This window comes from Ctenocephalides felis, unplaced genomic scaffold, assembly GCF_003426905.1.
Source record: "Ctenocephalides felis isolate EL2017-DRISC unplaced genomic scaffold, ASM342690v1 CF-g0.4_SCAFFOLD_01170, whole genome shotgun sequence".
Taxonomy (NCBI): domain Eukaryota; kingdom Metazoa; phylum Arthropoda; class Insecta; order Siphonaptera; family Pulicidae; genus Ctenocephalides; species Ctenocephalides felis.
In genome coordinates, this window is record NW_020537324.1 from 79,981,717 (window position 1) to 80,006,013 (window position 24,297).

A 24,297-nucleotide genomic window follows, 5' to 3' on the forward strand; every position below is an offset into this window, starting at 1 on the left:
GCGTATGAAAGCATATAGATAAAAATCAAAGGGATCTTTCTGGCTTATAATTGTTTTTCATTATTTTTCTTTCACACAAAAATTGACAGAGTTATGAATGCGGCCGCGCAATCAGAGTCTCTCTCGAGCCCTTTAACCCTTCGCCGTTTCAAAATGAGAGGAGTTATGAAAAAAATTATGATGAAGAAAGTAGTAGCCCTTTTATTAGCCTTTCAAATGGTATATTACAAATTGTGATGGAGTCAAAATTAAAGGAGTTATGACCCGAAAACAAATCGCATTTTTGTCGAATTGTGTCTATATTTCGAGCAATGTATGAGTAAGCAGTATTTGGTGGCCAATACTATTGACTTATATATATATATATATATATATATATATATATATATATATACTTATGTGTATTTATAATCAAAATATATCTTGAAATATATTAGCGGGGGTGGGGGGTGGCAACCACAAAATTTTGTATTATTATGTTGATCATGAAATGTATCATCAAATCAAATCAAATGTACCTTGACAAGAGCCTGAAATAATATCTATTATTATTGATTACGGCTTGCTTATGAATAAATAAATAAATAAAATATCTATCTTCTTGGTACAGAATTTTGGCAGACGATTTATTCTTATAGTAAAGTATCTTATGGCTGAAAGGTCCACGTGTTAAATAAATTAATATAGTTTTATATCACTATAGTCAAATGAAAGTTTAATAATTGCAGTAATAAGAACAACAAATATACGAGTTTAGACAAAATTATACTGGATACTAGTGTTATATTAACTGTTTTCATTCAAGGGTAGTTTTAAGAATTAAACAAATTATGGATATGGTAATTATTTTCGAGAAATTGAAATAACATTCATATCATTAAATTTTCTTTCAATTTTAAAATAATTTTTTAAAACATTTTTTCATCAATGGGTTGTTTTTAAAGGTCTAAAAAGGGTTAAAAATTTGATAATCAAGATAGAAAACATAAAATATTATTTACTTTATACGTAATTCTTATTATATAATACCGAAATTTATTTTTAAGTGTATTTTTTCAATTTAGAGGATGTTTGAAGGGTTTTAGGGTTTTCACGGGATTGAAAATGATTTTATTGCAAGGTAAATGTATTAAAAAATGTTTTTTAATTATATCTTTCAATATTAAAAACGTTTTCTAGCGATAAAACGGCTCAATGTTTACTTATTAACTTCCCGTAGGGTAAGTTATTGTAATGGGCTGAAAATCGAAATTGAAAATGTTTACATTTCTCGGCGTTTTGAAGGTTTCTGAACATTTTGGTATACCTTAGAAAATATGGGTGTGTGAGTGTATGTATGTATGGATACAAATTTCCAGTCACGTTTTCGGGTGCACGGATCAACCGATTTGAATAGTTCAAAAAACATTCGATTCCTATTGATAAGGAAATGAGCTGATTAGTTTTTGGCAAAGGCAGGTCCAGCAGTTACGGAGATAAAGAGCAAAGAGTGCAGAAAATAGAAATCGAGTTTTTGAGAGAACGGAGCATCCAATTTGAATGATCTAAAAAACATTTAGTTAGTGATGATTGGGAGAAGTGTTTATTAGTTTTTGGCAAAGGCAGGCCCAGCCATTTCGAAGATACGGAGCTAAATGTGCAAAAAATGGCAGTTTTTGAGAGAACTAAGAGTCGGATTTAAATGATTCAAAGAACTTTCTGCTTGTTTTAACAAAATAATTGATTTTAGAAAAAAAATTGTTTCAACTTTTTTTTTATCTTTACCGTATCTTTTATCGAAAATAATTCAGAGTTTATTTCTAATTCTGACTATAGTTCTAATATACTTTAAGCAAATAATTTCAACTTTGCAATTCAGTTTATATAATTCTCATAAATATTAGACAATGTTACAATATTTATAATAATCTATTTGAAAACATTCAGTATTCCTCGAACATTTCGTTACGGTACGGGAAGTTCCAGCAATTTGCCTTAAGGCACGATGCCATACAACCAACTAGTTAATTATATCCTTCAATATTAAATAAGTTTTCTAGCGATAAAACGGCTCAATGTTTACTTATTTATTAAGGGATCGCAACCCCCCGGGGCGTGTTGGCGGAACCCGAACTGTTTTCACTTTTGAACTTGAGGGTAAGATGAACCTAATTCCAAAATTTCATTCAATTCGGAGCACAGTAAAAAAATTCAGAAGTTATACCCTTTTTTCCTCTCCGTTTACTGCACTATATGGTTTTGCAGGATTTTATATGTTCTATTTATTTTTTTAGCGACTATTCCATCGATGCCACATATGACGACGTTCATGGGTGCCCTGATAGGCGGTGTTTCTGCAATAGTGCTTCTAGCAGCCATCACGGTGATAACAGTAAGACTTCGCGGAAGATCTGAAGATATCGTGAGACCCCAAGATCATAGCCCTGATAGATCGGCGACACCTAGATGTAATAACGCCTATTTGGATCATCCTGTAGTTTTGGAAGATAACCGGAGCGATATGTTGGACTATTTGGAGGAGAAGAATCCGGATATTATACCACAAGGTAGTTGATATAAAGACAATTTTAATACTATTTATTAACTTTCTGAAGGAGAAGTTTGTTTTCATCAAAAAATCCGATTCGCTAATTTTATGTTTTCTCGACCTTTCAAGCCATTCTGAATCGAATGAGACCAAATTTGGAAAAAGTATGTGTGTGTGTGTATGTGTGTGTGTGTAAATGTGTGTGTAAATCAAAAATTTAAAAGCCATTCGATATATCTCGATGAGGACTAGCGTTTCTCAGTTTTGTGCGACGATCGGCCGAGCCGTTTCTTTGTAAATTGCAGAAAAGTGAAAAAAATTTCATTCACCTTTTAGCCCGCAGTTCTGAATCGATTTTGAAAATTCAAAAACCGTTCGAAAGATATTGGTTGGGAATCGTGCTGATGAGTTTTTGGTAGAGATCGGCCGGGCCGTTTTCTTGTAATAAAGTGTTGAAAAAAAATTTTCGACGATTTTTATTATTATTTTTTGACGGTAGATACCATAGTCTTCTAGATCATACTAAAATATTACGGCCCTACGACAACTCGTTTAGCTTTCAAAATTTGTCAAGGTTTGCAAAAATTAGCATCGTTTTTTTGGAATTTGTAAAAATTAGACCTTTCATCGACGTTTGCTCAAAAACGCCTAAACCGATTTCAGAAATTTAAAAATCATTTGATGTGTCTCAATGAGGACTATCGCTTGTCAGTTTTGTGCGACGATCAGCCGAGCCGTTCCTTTGAAATTTGTAAAAAAGTGTTACACTTTTCGTCCACATTTAAATTCATACCAACGAATCGATTTTAAAAAATCAAAAACTGTTCGAAAGATATTAGTTGGGAATGATACTGATTAGTTTTAGGTGAAAATCTACCGAGCTGTTTTCTTGTAATTAACTGTTGAAAAAAAAAATTCAGCCGATTTTTATGGAACTCTTTTGGCGATTATATCATGGTCTTATAGGACTTACTGAAAATGTACGGCCTTACGACAAGTAGTTTAATTTTAAAAAATCATCGAAGTTTGAGAAAACTAGTAGCTTTTTTGATGTTAGTTAAAATTAAAATTAGACAATTTACTTGGTATAACGATAGAGTACTTGGTCTTGATGAACATACTAAACCATTAAACTCCTACGGAAACTGGTTCAATTATAAAAATTATTGATTTTTGAAAATTTGCTTTTATAAAATACCCTGAGTTAACATGTTAGTTCGTTTTCAATTATGTGTAATGAATCGACTCGGAATACCTTTAATCACTCATAAATGAATTTATTTTTTATTGATTAAGTCGATTAGTTACACATATCGGCAAGTTCATGTTACTTGCCTGAAGGCAAAATACCAATACCAACTAGTTATTTATTGTGATGGTTATTTGTAGGTGGTGAAGATGTATGTTTAGAGACACGACCGCCTTGTAATTGGCTCGGGACAACGCAGAGGAGTCTTCTATATGGGGCGACTCCTGGTTCGAGTCAATGTCCGCCTTCTTTGCAACCGCCGCCTCCGACGGCGATGTATTTACCGTATAAGTCCTTAGAGAACTTATCACAGGTAAAATTATAAATTATATATATTGATGAGATATTTAGAATCGGGCAGTAACACCAAGTAAAAAAACTAAAGTAGTTTTGAAATACTTTATTTATCCATACGTTTCCATACCTTCATTCAGTGGAAAAACTAAAAGATTTTATATCATGTAGGAGGAAAATAATATAAAGTTATAAAACTTATATATATAAATACTTACAGAAAATTAATTATATAAAAATACACTACACTATTATACTGTGATAAACCAAGCTATTAATAACTGGAACATTTAAACTAATTATTTTTTAACAATTTTTGGTTACATTCTAGTGTGTACAGATTAACTAAATTCTAAATACTGAATGAATTGTGTTTACAAATTTTGCGAAAGTGTAAAGAGACTGGCAACCACATGTTTTTAGTAAAATAATAAAATAATAAAGTACACGCTTCATTCAGATATGGTGGTGTTTTGAAAAATGCTTCTTCTCTGTCTTCATCAAGTCGGGGACACCATTGTGGAAGTAGTTATGAATATAAAAATATAAAATCCATTGGTATAAAAATATAAACAATTTATTGACTATAAAATTTTATGATATGAAAATATGACAAATCATTTTTGTTTTTGTCGATGTCTAGCTTGCTTGATTCCCCACATATATTTCTATAATTCAAAAAATCCTGAAAAATTTCCTTAACAAACTTCAGAAAGATTTATCAAAATCCGAATAATCGTTTAGGAGGATTATCCTTTCATACACCATTACAGAAGAATTTTATATATAAGATGTGTATGTATACATGTACAGTAGAATCCGCTTAGTATGACATCGAAGGGACGTCGAAATTTCGTCATACTAACCGGTCGTCATACAAAGCATACTGAAGAAAAACTTTTTAATATGTAAATATGTTACATGTTTCAGTAATTTAAAAGAAAAGCCTATACATACATTTTAATTTAAGTTAATAAAAATGACACATATTAAAATTTAATATAAAATAAAATTGACATAAGGTAGGGCGGGGCACAAACGTCCAATTTGACTTTCAGTAATTATACTATCTAAACCCAATGAAAAACCTTGCAACACATAACACACATCAAAAAAGCATCTATCGAACTATGTACAGAAAAAAATGCACATAATTCCTAATTATATAAATATTATTTTTGTACTATTTTTTTTAAATTTGGTATATGATCTATTTTACCTCACATACGGGGTAAAGTGGGACAACCAGGGGCAAACAGATGCAATTTCTTCTATTAAATTTTAAAGGGATTTTACGCTACATTATTGAACCAATGCAAAATAATAATTCTGTGGGTACATTTGTTACGAAGATAACACAGTATATTACATTGATCTGCTATTGGTCAGAAATATTCATCAAACGAGCCGGAATAACAATTTATTCAATTAATCTCTTGTAAAATTGCTTTTTTTAAAACTTTACTATTTTATTGCTGTCTATTGGTCCTTTTTATCCCACTCATGTGCTACTTATCTTCTGATAGCAAAGTCATAAGAATAAAGGTGATGGCTGGTTATAAATTTATACATTTTTTGCCCCCTACTATCAAATATTTTTGTTAAAAAAAATCTAATTTTATTTGTTTACGAGATATCCGTGGTGAACCATTAATAATTGGTCTACCCTACCCATGAACATACAAATGTGATTTTCTAATGTAAGTAATCAGTAATTTTTGATTGATTTCTTTACATAATTTTATTGTAAAAACAGTCCCTGGTGCTATTGTGCATAAAAGACATAGCAATTGCTTTCGTCGACTTGGCCACATCATGTAAAATCATATCGGTCATTATAATTGGACATATTTTTTTGCAAAAATGGGTCATTATAAGCGACATATCAATGTAAGCGATGTCAATATATCCGACTAGACAGCTGTTTTTTTAAGGAATTTTATATGGAAACCAAACTTCCTAGTGCGTCATTACGTCATTATAAGCGGTTGTCAATATATCCGGCGTCATACTAATCGGCTTCTACTGTATATGACGTCTTTTTCCCTTTTGCAGGTGAACGACACGTCGTACGCGGAACTATACCTGACGGCGCCAAGTCAAAGGGCCGTCTACACGACGAGTACGCTGAACCGCGCTCGGGTGTCGAAGTCGGGAATGTTCGGGCCGACGAGTCAGCCCCTGGAGAGCACCCTGTACGCGCAGATCAGCCTGAACAACGCGACGTGCGCCAACGATAATAACTTACTAAGTAAGTAAGGGATAATAGACAATCTCCTATATATAAAAAAATAAGTCGAGTTTTCCTTTCTGACGAAATAACTCTAGAAAGCACGAACCAATTTCGACAATTTTGCATTCGTTGGAAAGGTCTCGGGCTTTTTTGAACTCGAATTTGTAATTACGGTGCGTGAAGTTCCAGCAATTTGCATTAAGGCACGATGCCATGCATCTTTTTATTTATTTTCTATATTCTATTATTCTATTTTTATTAGCTATAAACCTTGCGGAGCCCGAGATCTTTCCAACGATTGCAAAATTGTCGAAATCGGTTCGTGCATTCTGGGGTTATTTCGTCAGGAAGGAAAACCCGACTTATTTTTATATATATATAGAAGATATAGGGTGGTCCTTAGCAAGGACATTTTCGAATTTCTTTGCTCCCATGGGCGCCAATGCTTCCAAATGAATAAAAAATGAATCTCTAATAGTATTAGCTTTTAATATAAACATTTATATAGAGCGCACGCCAATTAAAAGTTTCATATATTTGTTATTAACATAGGTCATTAAGTAAATTCTTGCGATATTAGATATCATAAAAAAACTATTTATTTATTGGATTGATTGTTAGGAAAAGATTTTTTTTTCTAATTTTTATATTAGGACATTTTTAACTTTCCGTAGGGCAAGTTATAGTAATCGCAAAAAAATCGAAAATGAAAATTTTTATATATCGTTACGTTTCAGAGGTTTCTGAATATTTTGGCATACCTTAGAAAAAATTGATGTATGTGTGTGTGTGCGTATGTGTGTGTGCGTGTGTGTATGTGTGTGTGTGTGTGTTCGGATACAAGTTTTCGTCGACGATTTCGGGAATACGGATGAAGCGATTTGAAAAATTCAAAAAACATTTGATTTGTATTGATAAAGAGACGTGCTGATTAGTTTTTGTCAAAGGCAGGTCCAGCCGTTCCGAAGATATGGGACAAAAAGTGCCAAAAACGGTAACTCAGTTTTTAAGAGAACGGAGCGTCCGATTTAAATAATTCAAAAAACATTTTACTTGTATTGATAAGATGAAGAACTGATCAAATTTTCATGAAGGCAGGTCTAGCGGTTTCGGAGATCTAGTAAAAAAGTAAAAAAAAATGCAATTTGGCGGTCAAAAATGATCATTAGACATATGCACATCAAATTATCAGATATTTTATAGAGATTTTAACAATAAGTATATATTATGTTTACATTGCTATGGGTTCCGTACCAATGCTTATCCGTTAGACAGCGACGCGGCGCTTACGCGCTTTGACATTTCGTCTCTATGTCTCTATGCAGTTAAAGCTGTACGATTGCTTTGAAAAAAAGTTCAGAATTTCCAAAATATTTGAAAAAAAAGTAAATTTTTGACAAAAAATTATAGTTTCTCACAAATCTAATTTTTTCAGAGTAAATGTTTTTCAAAAATGTTAATCGTTTTCAAAATAATAATAATTTTTGGTACGGGAAGTTCCAGTAATTTGCCTTAAGGCACGATACCATGCGCCCCACTAGTTTATTATCAATTTAATCTTTGTTATAAATAGGTAAATAGTCTGAAATAATATTCATTATCATTGTTTGAATACATACCTAAATAAATTTATTAACTTTAAGGAATATTTTCCATGGTCGACTACGATTGGTTATTGCGAAATAAATAAATTAATTAATTAATAACAATAAAATCATAAGTAATAACAAATAAAATATAAGCAATCAATTCTATATTTTTAACATAAATATTTAAAAAAATATTAAGTTATTAAATAATAAATATTAAATTTTCTTCTCCCCCAGGACACCTGAGTCGACCAGGCGAATTATCGGAAGACCTGCAATGAATTTAGTGTTTTTTATATTAAAATTAATATAAAACTTATGAACAATTTTACTCATTTTTTGATACGTACTCAAAATACCATACTCAAATTGGAAATAATCTAGTGTTTAGTGGTTAATGTGGAATTATTGAATATTGAATAATAATAATAATATTAATTAAATAACTATTATCTACTGATTTGATTCTGGAAACAAAATGGATGGAAAAGGAGCAAGCAATATGGAAAGTTGATGAAGGGGGAGATTCGAAGAAAAGTTTTTGCATTTATTCCATACAATTCTATACAATCAACAATGTATTGTTTATAAACAAAGTCCCTTGCATAAAAGAGAACAACGATTTAAATCCGACAGGATCAAGAAATTTTTGGGAAAGAGCAGATATATTTTTTTAATGCACTTTCTTAAAATGAATCGAAATGAAGTATTAATTGGACTTGTATTGGAGATAATGGGTAATGAAATTTATTTATTTGTTTTCTTAGTGAAATTGTAATCTTGGAATGTGTTTTTAAAAGTTGTTGAAATGTTTTCAAATATTTGTTCTATGTGAGGGTTTTTGCAATGGTCGATTGTTCTTTGATGAAATAAAATGAACTAGACTTTACATGCAGTTGTGTTTTAAATTTTAAATATATATATATATATATATATATATATATATATATATATGATAAAATTATTCTTGGGCATCCATCCAGTAATTAAAAACAGTTATTAAAAGAAAATATTTTGAATGAAATGAAATGAAAAAAATTACACGTTACACAAACTCCAAGCGGACAACATGTGCGTTTGGAATAAGCTTTTTTATAATAAAATATATTATTTATTTTTATTTTTATTTTAATTTTACAATTATTTAAAATTTATCATAACTCGACGTTTTATAAATTTGTTGTTTCATAATTTTTTCGTGCAATTTCGTGTGTTCTTGTGTTCTTTTTTTTTCAAATTTATTTGTATGCACTGAAGATGGGTCAAATCAAGACCCGAAACGTATGTTTTCTTAATAAAATCATTTTCTTTCAATAAAACTGTTTTTAATTACTGGATGGATGCCCAAGAATAATTTTATCATATTATTTCACATCTGAAGAAAAACCTCTCACTTTATATGTATATATATATATATATATATATATATATATATATATATATATATATATATTGATTGTTTCTTTTTCGAACAATAAATCCAATAATAAAAAACAATTTGTTTTTTGAAGATATTTAATAATGACGTTTTGGAACTAGGTACGTTCCATCATCAGGTTTATTCTGTCAAATACAATGTTTTTTAAAAATATTGATTAACATTAATTAATGATGGTCAATACAGATTAATTAAAATTTTTTTTTTTTTATAAAGGAATGGATTATGTACCGGGGTAAAGAGTAATAAAAATTAACTAAAAAAGGTTTTATATAAAATTGAGAAGCAAAAATTATTTACCTGTAATGTAATTATTTACCTGTAAAAAAAAAATCCTAATTAATCTGTATTGACCATCATTAATTAATGTTAATCAATATTTTTAAAAAACATTGTATTTGACAGAATAAACCTGATGATGGAACGTACCTAGTTCCGAAACGTCGTTATTAAACATCTTCAAAAAACAAATTGTTTTTTATTATTGTATTTATTGTTCGGAAAAGAAACAATTAATATATTGAAAAAATCCAGGACTTATCTATTGAATATATATATATATATATATATATATATATATATATTGTATATTCCTTAAAGTGTTATTTGCAGCCAAATAGTCGAAAGAAGAAAACCTTAAATGATTATTTATTCTATACGTTTCGATACTGTATGTGTGTCATCATTCAGCATGTTTAACAAATTCCAAAAAAAAATTGTAAAGTTTTAATTTGAATTTTACTCTTATATAAACACCATATAGATACCGCCATTCAAGACCATATTTATTTGCAGCCAAATAGTTGAAGTAAAAAAGCAAATAATTATTTATTGTGTACGTTTCGACACTGTATGTGTGTCATCCTGCGCCAAGTTTAACAAATTCGAAAAAAACATTTTAGCAAAATTTGAATTCAAATTTCACTCTTACCATAGATACCGCCATCTAATACCCGCACCATCCTATCTATACATCCATTATCGATCTCTATGCTTTACTACCATTACTGTTTGGTACTGTCAGTTGTCAGTCAACATAATAAATATTAACATTTAACAAACAGAGTTTTATTTATTGAATAAAACTATGTTTATTTAATTATAATATTTATTTATTTTAAATTCAGTTTATTGTTACGATGAACACGTCACTGGCATGGATAAAGGATTCTATATAAGCGGTATTATTACAGGACTTAGGTGTTTCCTTGAAGATTGAAGTGATATTCTGCTTATGAATTTAGATATTGGATAAATTTAGTGATATAGGCGATAAGAAGTATGTCTAGGACAGAAAGGAAACCTGTTGTGGGTGCTTTGCCCCCTTGTTACATCCCTAGTAGACTTGAGGAAAGGAGGACAAGAGCAAGGATACTTAGGTAAGATTAAATTTATTTAGTACCTTGACTTACTAGTGTTTTAATATATGAGAACATTGACAAACTTTGTCTGTAGAAAACTTTATCTTTGTCTTCTAGAAATCTTGTAATTTTTTAAAACCTTATAAAATATCCTTTAAAATCAGTTAAACATGCTAAATGATGACACAGATACAGTGTCGAAATAAACATTTCAAGAATATATATTATTACTATTCTATTTTCTTTTATACTTTCAGACAGGAGAGACAAAGGAAACCAGACAAGCCTGAAGACTTTGTTTTGTACGAAGACTCTGATAGTGACGTTGAAACTCCTGCACAGCAACAACGAATATTGAGGACATCTTATAACTTTGTTGATTTTGTCCGAAGTAGGGAACTACAATTAAAGGAGGTAAAAAAATAGTTAACTTACTTTATAATTGTGATCTAGCAATTATAAAATACAAGATGTCTTCTTAATTACTTGTGTGCATTTGTACTTATATTAGTTTCAATAATTAAAAGAACAATTCTTTAATAGATTTATACTTATACACCTAAGTCTGTTTTTACACGGTCTTTTTGTACACGGTTTTGATATAACACGGTTTGAAAATTGAATATTTTTAATTTTTTTACACGATTTTATTCCATTTAGCACGATTTGAAATTTTATGTACTTTAATTTTTTTGTCAAATTTAATTTTTGCGAAGTATGTTCATATCACAAAAAAGTATTTATGAAAGAAAAAAGTCTGAAACCATCGATAGTATCGATAGTTTGCGAACACTAGCTTAAAGATTTAAGTGAATTTTATTTTTTACCTTAGAAATTGAATAACCTATTCTTTTCGTTCACAACATAGTTTTTTAGTTCCTGAACTTGTCATACTTTTAATTTATATTACTTTTAAGATTAGAGTGCATATCTTTTTTATCATTAATTACTATGCTTGTGAAAATAAGCATTATATATTTGAATTAATAAAATAAACATGAATTCTTGTTCTTAAAAATTCTTGTTTTTCACTAATTTTAATAGATTTTAGAGATTAGGAATAAATCACCCATTTTTGTATAAGATCAATGTCTTTTTTTACACGTTTTTTTTTAACACGGCTTCTTCTGGAACCAATCTACCGTGTAAAAACAGACTTAGGTGTATTATTATTTTACAATATACCTAAATCGAAAGAAAAATTTATGCATAACAAAGTAAATGTAATTGTATCATGAAGATATATGTATTACTATTTTATAAACAACTAGATGACCCGACAGACGTTGTTCTGTACCCATGTCTACAATTTTTTAATATAATATACTAATATTTACCGTTTACCTAAAAATAATAATTATTGTTTTTTTAAATTACTCTTCACGCTAGAATGCATATACACTTATAATATGAGCGATGTTAAATGTAGAACTGCTTTAAATAAAATGATGAGTCTCAATTCCCACACTTTATTGGAAATTGAAGTCTTTTAAACGGTATAACGTAACTATAACCATAACATTACACTGATACTTCATGTTGGACTAAATTAATTTAATTTTTAATTATTTAAGATATCTAAAATTGTATCTTAAACTTCTCCTAATCAATATCGTAGGGGCCGAATTGTATGTATTCATCTCTACTTTCCCATTTGTTGTTCTAAAGTAAAATTTGTGAGAATTTTAAAAATATTGTGGAAAGATTAGTAAAAGAAGCAAAGAAATTATATATTGAAAAAAGAACTATATTGAAAATTTAATATCCGAATCTTGTGTTGGCGCCTCCTAAGGCATGCGCTCGTATTTTGGCTGATAAATATTTAATTTCATATTTTAAGTGAATTAATTTGTCATATTTGTACATATGTGTCTAATTCAATCTGCCATACATATACTGTATTTTACATTATTTTAATTTATGGCACAACTCAGCTGCTTTTCGGCAATAATAATGTAGTCTTTTCAATTTTTTATTCATAATCTTATATTTATTACATATATTCTAATATTACTAGGTTTATAAGTAAATTAAAATTTTTGGCAGATTATAGTTTTCATTTATTTTTACTTATTTCTACAATATTTCACATACATCACAGTACTTTATAATCACATACATCCTAGAAAATTTCCTTAACAAACTTCAGAAATATTTATCAAAATCCGAATAATCGTTTAGAAGAAGTATATAGTGAGTGCTTGTAATTTAATATGATCTTTAATAGGAATAAAGCTCAAATTGATTGTACGTATTAGTTAGAAAACAATAGTAAGAGAAAAAGAAAAGGGCTGTTTTTAGGGGTTTTCCGGCAATTATTCAAATTTTTCTCGCCGTGAGAACCATCCTTGGTATTCAACAAACATTTTGAAAAAAAGAATTAGCCGAATTGGTCCAGGCGTTGTTGAGATATGCGCTTACCAACACATTTTGCGATTCATTTTTATATATAAGATTATAGTTTTACAATATATATGAAACAATATATATAAATCGAAAGAAAAATGAATATATATATATATATATATATATATATATATATATATATATACATTACAAAGATATATGTATTACTATTTAATAAACAATTAAATATTTACCTAACATTAAAATTAGGATTTAAATGAAAGTAAATTCAGTATTAGTAAATAATTTTTAAAAATTGGTTTTCTGTTCATTTCAGGTTCGAAATGTGAGACTCGATTATGCCAGTCGTCACATTCTCACACATGAAATGTTTAAAGAGACTCCTTTGAAAATCGGTGTGGTTAATAAAGTGTTTTGTTCACAATGGCTTAGTGATCGGCAAATTGTGTTTGGGACAAAATGCAATAAGGTAAAACTTTTATATTTCGAATGTATTGTAGAACTTTCTAGTTAATTTTGAGTTGAACATATCTTTCTAAATAAATTTATTTTATAGGTTAAATTTTTTTTAATTCTTGCTTAAGGGGCACAACTAGTGTGAAATTTTCAAAAAATCGAATTTTCAATTTTTCCATTTTTCGATAGGTTATACCTTTAAAAATAATATACCAAAGTTTTAAATCCATATCTTAAATAGATTTTGAGTTACAGCCATTTAAAGAGTATATATACAGTATATAGTATCGATCATTTAATCTTTAAACGCGTTTTTCTCGAAACAACATTTTCCGAATTTGCTGCAGCGATTACTCAAAAACAAATGATCCGATCACTATCAAATTTTTTTTACATGTTTCATATATAGTACTCCGTAAAATGAACTATCGACTTTTTGATCGGATCAAAAATCGAATTTTGGCAGTCCAAAAACGATCGAAATTTTGGGTAAAATTCGACTTTTATTTAAAAAACGCCGTCATTTTGTCAGTTTTGATTTTTTTTCTTTATCGTAGTTCATTTTACAGACAATATTATCTAATTTAACGAGAATTTTTTTTTTAATTTCATCCACGTAGAAAGCCGGAATCACTGCAGCAGTGAAGGGTCTTTTTTTGTCGCGACGTTGGAGATCGACGATAACTTAAAAAATATTTAATTTTTTTCTTCCAAAATTTTATTAAGTATTCTTAAAACATGTATAAATATATTCCTAAAATTTTGAAATGATTGATAAAGTAGTTCTTTTAATATAAATTTCCACAAATCACCTTTCTTTTAGGCGGTTACACTAGTTGTGCCCCTTAAATTAAATATGTATAATTCAAATTTACGTGTTTCATTCAAGACATATCATTCAATTAATGAATTTCTCGCTCATAGTGTTTAAGTTTCTTAATTTGAGATTTATAAATATACATACTTTTAGTTAATGGTTTACGATGTCAATACATGCCGCCTGGACAATATTCCCACTATAAGGGGAAGATCTACCACACCGATTCAACAAGCTGGTATACATGCAGTGCAGATTAATCCATCGAGATCTCTATTGGCAACTGGTGCTAGACATACTTCGGATATTGCCATTTATAGGTAAAATAATAAATAATGGTTAAATACATCTATTTCTTTTAATAATAGAGTAGTTATAGTAATGGGCCGAAAATCGAAAATGAAAATTTTTGCATTTCTCGACGTTTTAAAGGTTTCTGAACATTTTACTGGCATACCTCAGAAAACTAATGGATGTGTGTGTGTGTGTGTCCGTGTGTGTGTTTTGTATGATTCCTATTGATAGGGAGATGTGCTGATTAGGTTCTGGCAAAGGTAGGCCCAGCGGATTCAGAGATACAGAGCTAAATATGCAAAAAATGGGAGTTTTTGAGAGAACTAAGCGTCCAATTTAAATGATTCAAAGAACTTTCTGCTTGTTTCAACAAAATAATTGTTTTTGGAAAAAAAAATTTTGTTAACTTTCCGTAGGGCAAGTTATAGTAATCGCAAAAAATCGAAAATGAAAATTTTTAATTATCTTTACGTTTCAAAACCTTCTGAACAGTTTGGCATACCTTAGAAAAAATGGATGTATGTGTGTGTGTGTGTGCGTGTATGTATCTGTGTGCGGATACAAATTTTCGTCGACGATTTCGGGAACACGGATGAAGCGATTTGGATAATTCAAAAAACATTCGATTCGTATTGATAAGGAGGCGTGCTGATTAGATTTTGGCGAAGGCAGGTCTAGCCATTTCGAAGATACGGGGCAAAAAGTGCCAAAAATGGTAACTCGGTTTTTAAGAGAACGGAGCGTGCGATTTTAATAATTCAAAAAACATTTTACTATTGACAATATGAAAAATTGAACAAATTTTCATGAAGGCAGGTCTAGCGGTTTCGGAGATCTAGTGAAAAAAGTAAAAAAAAATGCTATTTTGCGGTCAAAAATGATCATTAGACATATGCACATTAAATTATCAGATATTTTATAGAGATTTTAATAATAGGTATAATTGTCTTTACATTCCTATGGGTTCCGTACCAATGTTTATCCGTTAGACGGCGACGCGGCGCTTACGCGCTTTAACATTTCGTCTCTATGCAGTTAAAGCCGTACGATTGCTTTGAAAAAAAAAACAGAATTTCCAAAATATGTCAAAATAAAGAAAACATTTTTTTTTCAAAACAAACTCAATTTTTTTTTTAAAAAAAGTAATTTTTTGTCAAATTTATAGTTTCTCAAAAATCTAATTTTTCAGAGTAATTTTTTTTTAAAAATGATAATCTTTTAAAAAAAAAAAAAATTGGTACGGTAAGTCCAAGCAATTTGCCTTAAGGCACGATGCCATGCGCCCCCCTAGTTTCTAATTTTTTTTTTCAAAAAATATTTTTGTAATTTTGGATTAAAAATTCAAAAAATTACCCAGGATAAGCACAGTCTAAGCGCCACTCTGGTGTAAATGTTTAGCCAAGTGCGTTTAGACTGTTTATGTAGGGAGCACTTTTTCAATTTTGTGATAAATCGTATTGAAAAATGTAAAAATGCCGCCAAGCTAAGCACAGTATAAGTGAAAATGTCGCACAGAATTATTTGCAAATGCGTTTAGACTGTGACTATAAGGGAGCACTTTTTCAATTTTGTGTAAATTAGGCAACTAAACTATTTTTTTGAATTTGAATTCGAAATAAAATAACGATTGTTAATGTTCTGGAGATAAATTGATTTATGATTTATGATTTACATTTGATTTGCTCAGATACGAGGTCTGTTCAAAAAGTACCCGGAATTACTAATAATTAAATTTCGCGGGTCTGGAGTGTCTGATTGTCAAAATTTTTTTTTATTGTGTTGGTATACATGCCCCTAAAGTATGATGAAATTTTCAGCTATATTCACTGTTTACTTTGTCTGTGGTAGTCGCTAAGGTTCGACGTGTTTTTCTGAGCTCGGCGATTTTTACAATGGAAGAATTGAAAAGTCAAAGAATTTGTATTAAATTTCGCGTAAAAAATGAAATAAAGTGTTGCAAAGTGCAAAAATTCACCAGATATGGCTCCGTGTGACTTTTTCCTATTCCCAAAGTTGAAGAGACCCATGAAAGGACGGCGGTTTTCCTCGATTGAAGAAAATCGCCGAGAGTGCTCAAGGACATATCAAAAAGTGAATATCAAGGGTGCTTCGAAAATTGGAAAAAACGCTGGCATAAGTGTATTATATCTGGGGGGGACTACTTTGAAGGGGACCACATTAATGTAGACGAATAAATAAATATTTTTTTGAAAAAACGAAAATTCCGGGTACTTTTTGAACAGACCTCGTATAACAAGATAGCAAAAATAATGAGAGTTACAGTATTTGTGATAATATATTTGAAAACATTTAAAATTTCTCGAATATTTCATTGGGAAGTTCCAGCAATTTGCCTTAAGGCACGATGCCATACACCACTAGTTTATTTTGCTATTTCTTTCCCCTCAGATTGCCAACCCTAGATCCAGCTTACATCGGCGAAGGCGCCCACAGAGACTGGGTGTTTGACATATGCTGGTTAGACGATCAGTTCCTGGTATCAGGATCGAGAGACACCAAATTGGCCTTATGGAAGACACCAGACGATGACGATTTCGAACCTTACAGTTCTCTTTCGACACAATGCAGTTCACAGAATGCGGAACAAATGGAAATCGGCCCTGCACGGCCTGGACATGCTTTTCTTAAACCGCTAGTAGTAAAGGTTAGTAATAGTAACATAATTATAATAATATAAGGTTGTCAAATATCTCCCTTCCGTCTTTTTGTATTATAAACCAAGAGCAAAAAAGCGGAAGGGAGATATTTGACAACAAATAGTAATGATAGTAAGAGATATATGAATTGATAAATGCTTTGTTTCAGGAATGCAAGTCTGCACAAAAAGTTCGGGCGTTGTGTTTCAATAAGAAGTTGAAAGAAATTGCTGTTCTGTCCGTGAATGGGTATATACATATATTTTCAGCAGAAACATTTGCACAGGTAATAAATTATACACACACTCACATACATATGTATATATATATATATATATATATATATATATATATATTATATATATATATATACGTTAAATTTTTTATAATTTTGATGTTGAGATATGTGAGATTTAGTCTTCAGGGCAATACATCAATTAAAAACTTGTATGACTTTTAAAACATTTTTATTATTTTCATACGTTTCGACACATTATTTTGTGTCATCTTCAGTGGACTCTAGATTGAAAGCACAGATAGAAATTATTAATTAAAACTAATTTATAAGAAAGTGATATGGTATAAAAACTTACATGTAAATGTAGTAATCCTAATTATTTTATAATTATAATTGTTCACAAATGCACAATAACAAACAAAACTTGTCACTTTAAATCGAATAATATATAAATTTTAGAATGAGTTTTAAAGTAGAAATATATATATATTGTTCGATTTAAAGTGACAAGATTTGTTTTTATTGTGCATTGTGAACAATTATAATTATGAAATAATTAGGATTACTACAATTACATGTAAGTTTTTATACCATATCACTTTCTTATAAATTAGTTTTAATTAATAATTTCTATCTGAAGAAGACACAAAATGTGAAGAAGACACAAAATAATGTGTTGAAACGTATGGAAACAATAAAAATGTTTTAAAAGTCATACAAGTTTTTAACTGCTGTATTGCCTTGAAGACTGAATCTCATATATATGTATATATCTTTTATATATATAAAAATAATTCGGGTTTTCCTTCCTGATGAAATAACTCCAGAACGCGCGAACTGGTTTCGACAATTTTGCATTCGTTGGAAAGGTCTCGGGCTCCGCAAGGTTTATAGCTAAGAAAATTAGTGGTGCATGGCATCGTGCCTTAATGCAAATTGCTGAAACTACACGCACCGCAATTAAAAATTCGAGTAATGGTATTAGTGGGAATTATCAGAATTATGTTTGGTTAAGTCAACGAGCAATTCTTGCCGCAAACAATAATGATGTACACGCACTGAATTTCACCATTTAATCAAAAATTGCTGGCGATTTGGTGACATTCTAATGATTCCGACTGGTTTTCCGTTTGACTTCAAGCGATTGCAATTTCCAGTTTGCCTTGCATTCGCAATAACAAGTCGCAAGGCCAATCGCTTAGTGTTTGCGAGATAAATTTCAAATAGATTATTTCTCACATGGGCAGTTATACGTTGCCTGTTCACGAGTTGGAAAACCATCCTCTTTGTTTGTGTCAACGTCAGACCAAAAAACAAAAAATGTGGTTTACCGAAGAGCACTTCAATGAACCGGATAATTGGCGGATTCACTTTCATTTACTTAGAGAAGTTCAACTAAAAAACACTTCATTTTTGTAATCGAAATAAATTCATTACTGTTGTGTAATAAAATCAAATTTTTCCTTTTCAAATATAAACAAACAAAACATTTCTTCATCTTTCTCATGAAACTATCTGGTGGCGAAACTGAGTTTGTCGGGTTTGCTAGTAAATATATAATAGGTATGATATCTTTAGCGATACTATTTTAAAGTAGAGGGCAAAAGATGTATAACCAGCCATCGTCTTTAATTAATTTTAATTGAATGAAATGTCAATCTTAAAGTATCTGTTTTTATTAGTTTTGTTGATTTCAAACACTGTTCTTTAGTTTACGATACCTCTATTAATTTAAGTATGTTATTTAATTGTCAAATAATATAGTTTTGTTATGCATCTAAATATTTAAAATTTGATTTTGATTTTTAATGTATTATTATTTTTCCAGAAATTATCTAGGAAATTACCATCGACACAAGACAATGTTTGTTTAACAATACAAGAAGAATCAGGAATGTATGCGATTGGGTGCAGGTCGTATACGATATTGCTGGATTCAAGAACGTTACAGGTAATAATATTTTTGTAGATTTATTTACCCAAGATATTTTATTATATAAATGATAAAACACTGAAAATATATCAAAGAAAATATTCTGACTCAATATATATATTTTGTAACTTTCCTAACACAAAATCAAACATTCTTTATTTTCATATCACTATTTGTACTTGTTCTTGATATATTACAATATAAATCAATTATTCTCCATTTCAGGCTGTAAAGAAAATAACATCCCGATATTCAGGTTGTGGAATTCGTTCAGCAAGTTTTCAACACGACATGTTGACAATAGGAACCGGCTTGGGAATGATCATGTTCTATGATATACGAGCAGGAAAATACCTTGATAGCAATATTAATAGTTCTCGCACGGTTGTGCTAAAAGCAAGTAAAGGATATGTGGTAAGTAATAGATTGTATATATATATATATATATATATATATATATATATCTTATATATAAAATTCTTCTGTAACTATGTATGAATGATTAATCCTCCTAAATTATAATTCGGATTTTCATGAATCTTTCTGAAGTTTGTTCGGGAAATTTTCTAGAATTTTTTGATTCATAAAAATATAGTTAGATTGTAGAAATAAATGGAAAAAATTATAAAAAACCGCTTATCATTGTTTGACCTTTAAAATATTTAAGGCATGGTTTGACATTAAAAACAAATGAAGACTGTCATTTGCCAAACATTTCTATTCACTTATAGGCTAAGGCAATATTAAAATATAATGAATTTATGATTATAAATAAGGAAAATGTAATGTCTACATTATTATTTCCGAAAAGCAGCTGAGATGTGCCAAAAATTAAAATAATATAATATTAACAGTCAACATGCGTCTGTCAGTGATTACACATCCAACTTAGCCTATAATTCAATTTGACAGATTATTATCAAATGCAGTCGTGTTTTGCCTTACTTTACTAAATCACAAAACAAAACAAAATTTACATTCTCAAAAAATTATCTAGAAGTTTCATTGTGTCAAAAATTCATATGTTTGGCATTGGATACGAAATATTTACTCAAGACAATGGAGCATTTTAGGTCTGAATATTTTTACTCTGCTCCAATTCGCATGAAATTTTGGAATCAGGTTTATCTTACTCTCAAGTTTAAAAGTGAAAATAATTTATACTCCTTTGCCACTTTCCGGGCGGATGACGTCCCTTTTCAGTGGTGCAATTGTATCTCTTTCAAAATAACATCGGATATCGATGAAAGAACTAATTAGAAGAGAAAAATGTTTAATAATGTTTTTCAAAAAAGAAATTACTTTTCAAGTTACTGGCTACTGAAAATTTTAACGAAAATCATGTAATGAACAAAATTATATCAATTAAAATCTTAATAAATCGGTGTTCTAGAAAGTGTTCTAGGAACAATATTAAGCTAGAGATGAAAATGAGGTTTTATAGTACTCAAAATAAACTTTAAAATGAGTATTTTCTGCGTGTAAAATGAGTGAGCTATCATGCAGATAAAGGACGCATACAATGTTTTTTTTTCATTTAAATTAAATAGTTTGAGTGCCATTTCCACCAAAATTAAAAATAATCATATTCCATCTAGAATTAACTTGGTTTAAGAGATCTTGATAGATTCTAGAAAATACAACTTTACAAACGATTTCCAAAAAGCTCATGATTTCATGAAAAAAATCTATTTAAAAAAAATAACCAATTTCTTTATATTTCTGAAAGTATAAAAGATACGTATAAAGGTATATAGATGAAAATCAAGGTCTTTGCCCGACTAATTATTGCTTTGGTAAAATTTATGATAGAGAAAGTTGTAGCTCATTTAATTACCTTTAAAGTAGTACATTACAAGTTCTGATAAAATCAGAATTAAAAGAATTATAATCGAATTAATGATGCGGTGGGTGTTGACGGAGTGCAAATTGTTTTTACTTCTGAACTTAAGATAAAGATTAGCCTATTTTCGACACACGGTTTTTTCCTCTCTATTTAATGCAATAATTTTGTTGATCGTAGGTAGTATAGAGCACATGTGAACAGTATTTGACAAATTAATTTACTTCAAATATAAACTTAAGTAATAATGTACATTGAATTATTAATGAGAAAAATGTAATTTAGATATTAAAATCCAGTTAAAATATGGTACGAAATTATAAAAACTACAGGCAACATTATTGAAGCAATTACTTTGGGTAGAAATATCCAAGATGATATTTTACCTTTACCGCGAATGCTATATTTCTGAATTTGTTATACCCTTTAAAAGACTTCAATTTTCAACACGTGTATATGCTATGACCATAAATCACAAAGGCAGGCGATGATTTTTTGTGTGATATATTTGGAAAATCAATGTTTTAGTCATGAATAAACAAAAAATCATTCATTTATACATCCACATCTACAGGTATGACTAAAAATATTAGATAACCCTTGGTATTAAAATAAATTGAACTATTGGAAATAAATTTGTACTATAAATCGCAGTGTATAATTTTTAATATACAATTTTATTGAACATATTTTAATATTTGTCAAAGGGATAATTAAAGTGTTAACTGTGGGAATTGAGAATAATTATTTTATTTGAAGCAGTTCTACATTTAACACATCACTCATATATTGGTGTAAATAGTAATTCGAAAAACAATAATTATTATTTTTAACTGAACGGTAAATATTAGTATAGGATATTGAAAAAACGTAGATGTGGGAACAGGACAACGTGTGTCGGGTCATCTAGTATATATATACATATATATATAAATAATTTAATCTAATATTCAATTATCATTTTCCCCCAGTCTCCAGATGAGAATATCGAAGGTCTCCAACACGGTAAGTACCAACCAGCAATCTACACCCACTGCTACGATGCCAGTGGCGTCCGATTATTCGCCGCAGGCGGTCCACTTCCTACGACACTGGTAGGAAACTATGCAGGTCTATGGCAGTAAGAGGTATGATGATAATTAAATTATTAATAAATAAATGAAATCGGCTTTGCGAAGGAGATTAGATCTCGAGCCATCAATATATGAGAATGAAGATTGAAAATAGTTTTAGATTAGTGGAAAAGATTTATAAGATGATTTATATTTGCATGGACAAAAGATTGCACTTTTGTGAATCTTTTTAATTAATTCGATTATAAATTTTTAAATTGTATATATTTTAGAAAATTAGTCGTATATCTTTATCGTTAGGATTAAAAAAAAATATGATGTGTTGTGATTGAAAAGCATCTATACTACTTTTAAGTAATTTTATTAATCAATATTATTATGGATGATATAATTAATATTATACACTGAAATAAATTATTATATATATATATATATATATATATATATATATTAGGGTGGTCCTTAAAATGGTCATTTTCGAATTTCCTTGCTCCCATGGGCTCAAATGGTTCCAAATTGATAAAAAAAACAATTCTCTGAAAGTTTTAGCTCTTAATATTATTTTTTAGTTAGTGCGCAATTTAATCAAAGTTTTGTATGAAAATAGCATGGAAAATTTTTCAAAAATTTTAAAAATGTTTTTTAGGATTAACTTAGCGACAAATGAATTATTATAATTTGATCTGTAGAGCGTCGAATTTTGAATGCAAGTACAACTCATTCATTTGTTCGTTAAGTTATATCTAAAACCCATTTTTAAAATTTTTGAAATTTGTTCCATGCTATTTTCATACGAAGCTTGGATTGAATTGTGCATTATCTAAAAGACAATATTAAAAGCTAAAACTTATAGAGGATATTTTTTTTTATCAATTTGGAAACATTTAAGCCTCTGGGAGCAAAAATGTCCATATTAAGGACCACCGTAATGCATATGTTGTATGATTCTGAATTTGATGTTGACATATGTATTAACAAAGTCTAGTAATCGGGCATAACATAAATAAAAGACATGAATTTCTTTCAAAAATTTATTTTACATCCATACGTTTCGGCTATAATCCTAGCCTTCATTCAGTAAAAACTAAGAATAACATTAAAAACTAAAACAATTGAATTGAAGTGAAAAGAAAGTTATAAAGAGTGAAAAGTACTCACAATTACATATAAAATAAATTTTTGAAAGAAATTCATGTTTTTTATTGATGTTATGCCCCACTACCAGACTTTGTTAATATATATGTATATTATGGTGGTCCTTAATATGGACATTTTCTAATTTCTTTGCTCCCAAGGACCCAAACGCTTCCAAATCAATAGAAAAAAATTCTCTAAAAATTTTAGCTCTTAATATTAACATTTAGATAGTCCGCAATTCAATTATAAGTTTCGTATATTCATTATTAAGTAAATTTTTGCGCCATCTGTGATAGCAGACGTGTAATTTTGATGGCAATTTATTACTGACAATTTGAGTGTCTACATCACCAATTAAATAAATATTTTGCTACAAAATTTTTAAAAAATATTTGGTTAAACAGCTCACATGGTTTTAATTAGAGGCTAAGTGTTTTATGTATATTTTTAACAAATGTTCTCAAATAGTATCGCAAGTATTTACTTAATAATGTATTGACGAGACTTTTAATTGAATTTCGGACTATCTAAATGTTAATATTAAGAACTAAAACTTTTACAGATATTTTTTTCCATTAATTTGGAAGCATTTGATCCCTCGGGAGCAAAAAAATTCGTTAATATCCATATTGTGGACCACCCTCATATATTTAACTATCTATTGCACGTTGATAAATATATACGACTGATACAAAAAAATGGTAAAATTTTTGTATACTATACAAAATTTTAAAACATATTTTATTACTTAAATGTCAGTGTAGTAAAAAACTTAATTATTAATTATTAAA

General features: G+C 29.4%; 2 protein-coding genes across 2 annotated transcripts in view; one reads left to right on the top strand and one right to left on the bottom strand.

Annotated features, from left to right (window-relative positions):
• LOC113366307 (coatomer subunit beta') overlaps positions 1–24,297 on the bottom strand; it is a gene marked incomplete in the record, with an annotated part of 113,175 nt that overhangs the window by 62,175 nt on the left and 26,703 nt on the right.
• On the top strand, positions 10,612–22,534 carry LOC113366308 (DDB1- and CUL4-associated factor 12-like). Its single transcript, XM_026607898.1, has 9 exons — positions 10,612–10,709; positions 10,949–11,105; positions 13,375–13,527; positions 14,485–14,651; positions 17,035–17,290; positions 17,452–17,568; positions 19,349–19,471; positions 19,679–19,867; positions 22,268–22,534. The coding sequence occupies exons 1-9, from the start codon at positions 10,612–10,614 to the stop codon at positions 22,418–22,420; spliced, it is 1,413 nt and encodes a 470-aa protein (XP_026463683.1). The 3' UTR covers positions 22,421–22,534.

Excerpts from the sequence above, each read along its gene's own strand:
- LOC113366308 (XM_026607898.1), top strand. The coding sequence starts at position 10,612 with ATGTCTAGGACAGAAAGGAAACCTGTTGTGGGTGCTTTGCCCCCTTGT. Across the intron at positions 17,569-19,348 it reads CAGCAGAAACATTTGCACAG|AAATTATCTAGGAAATTACC; the intron begins GTAATAAATTAT and ends TTATTTTTCCAG. Across the intron at positions 19,472-19,678 it reads TGGATTCAAGAACGTTACAG|GCTGTAAAGAAAATAACATC; the intron begins GTAATAATATTT and ends TCTCCATTTCAG.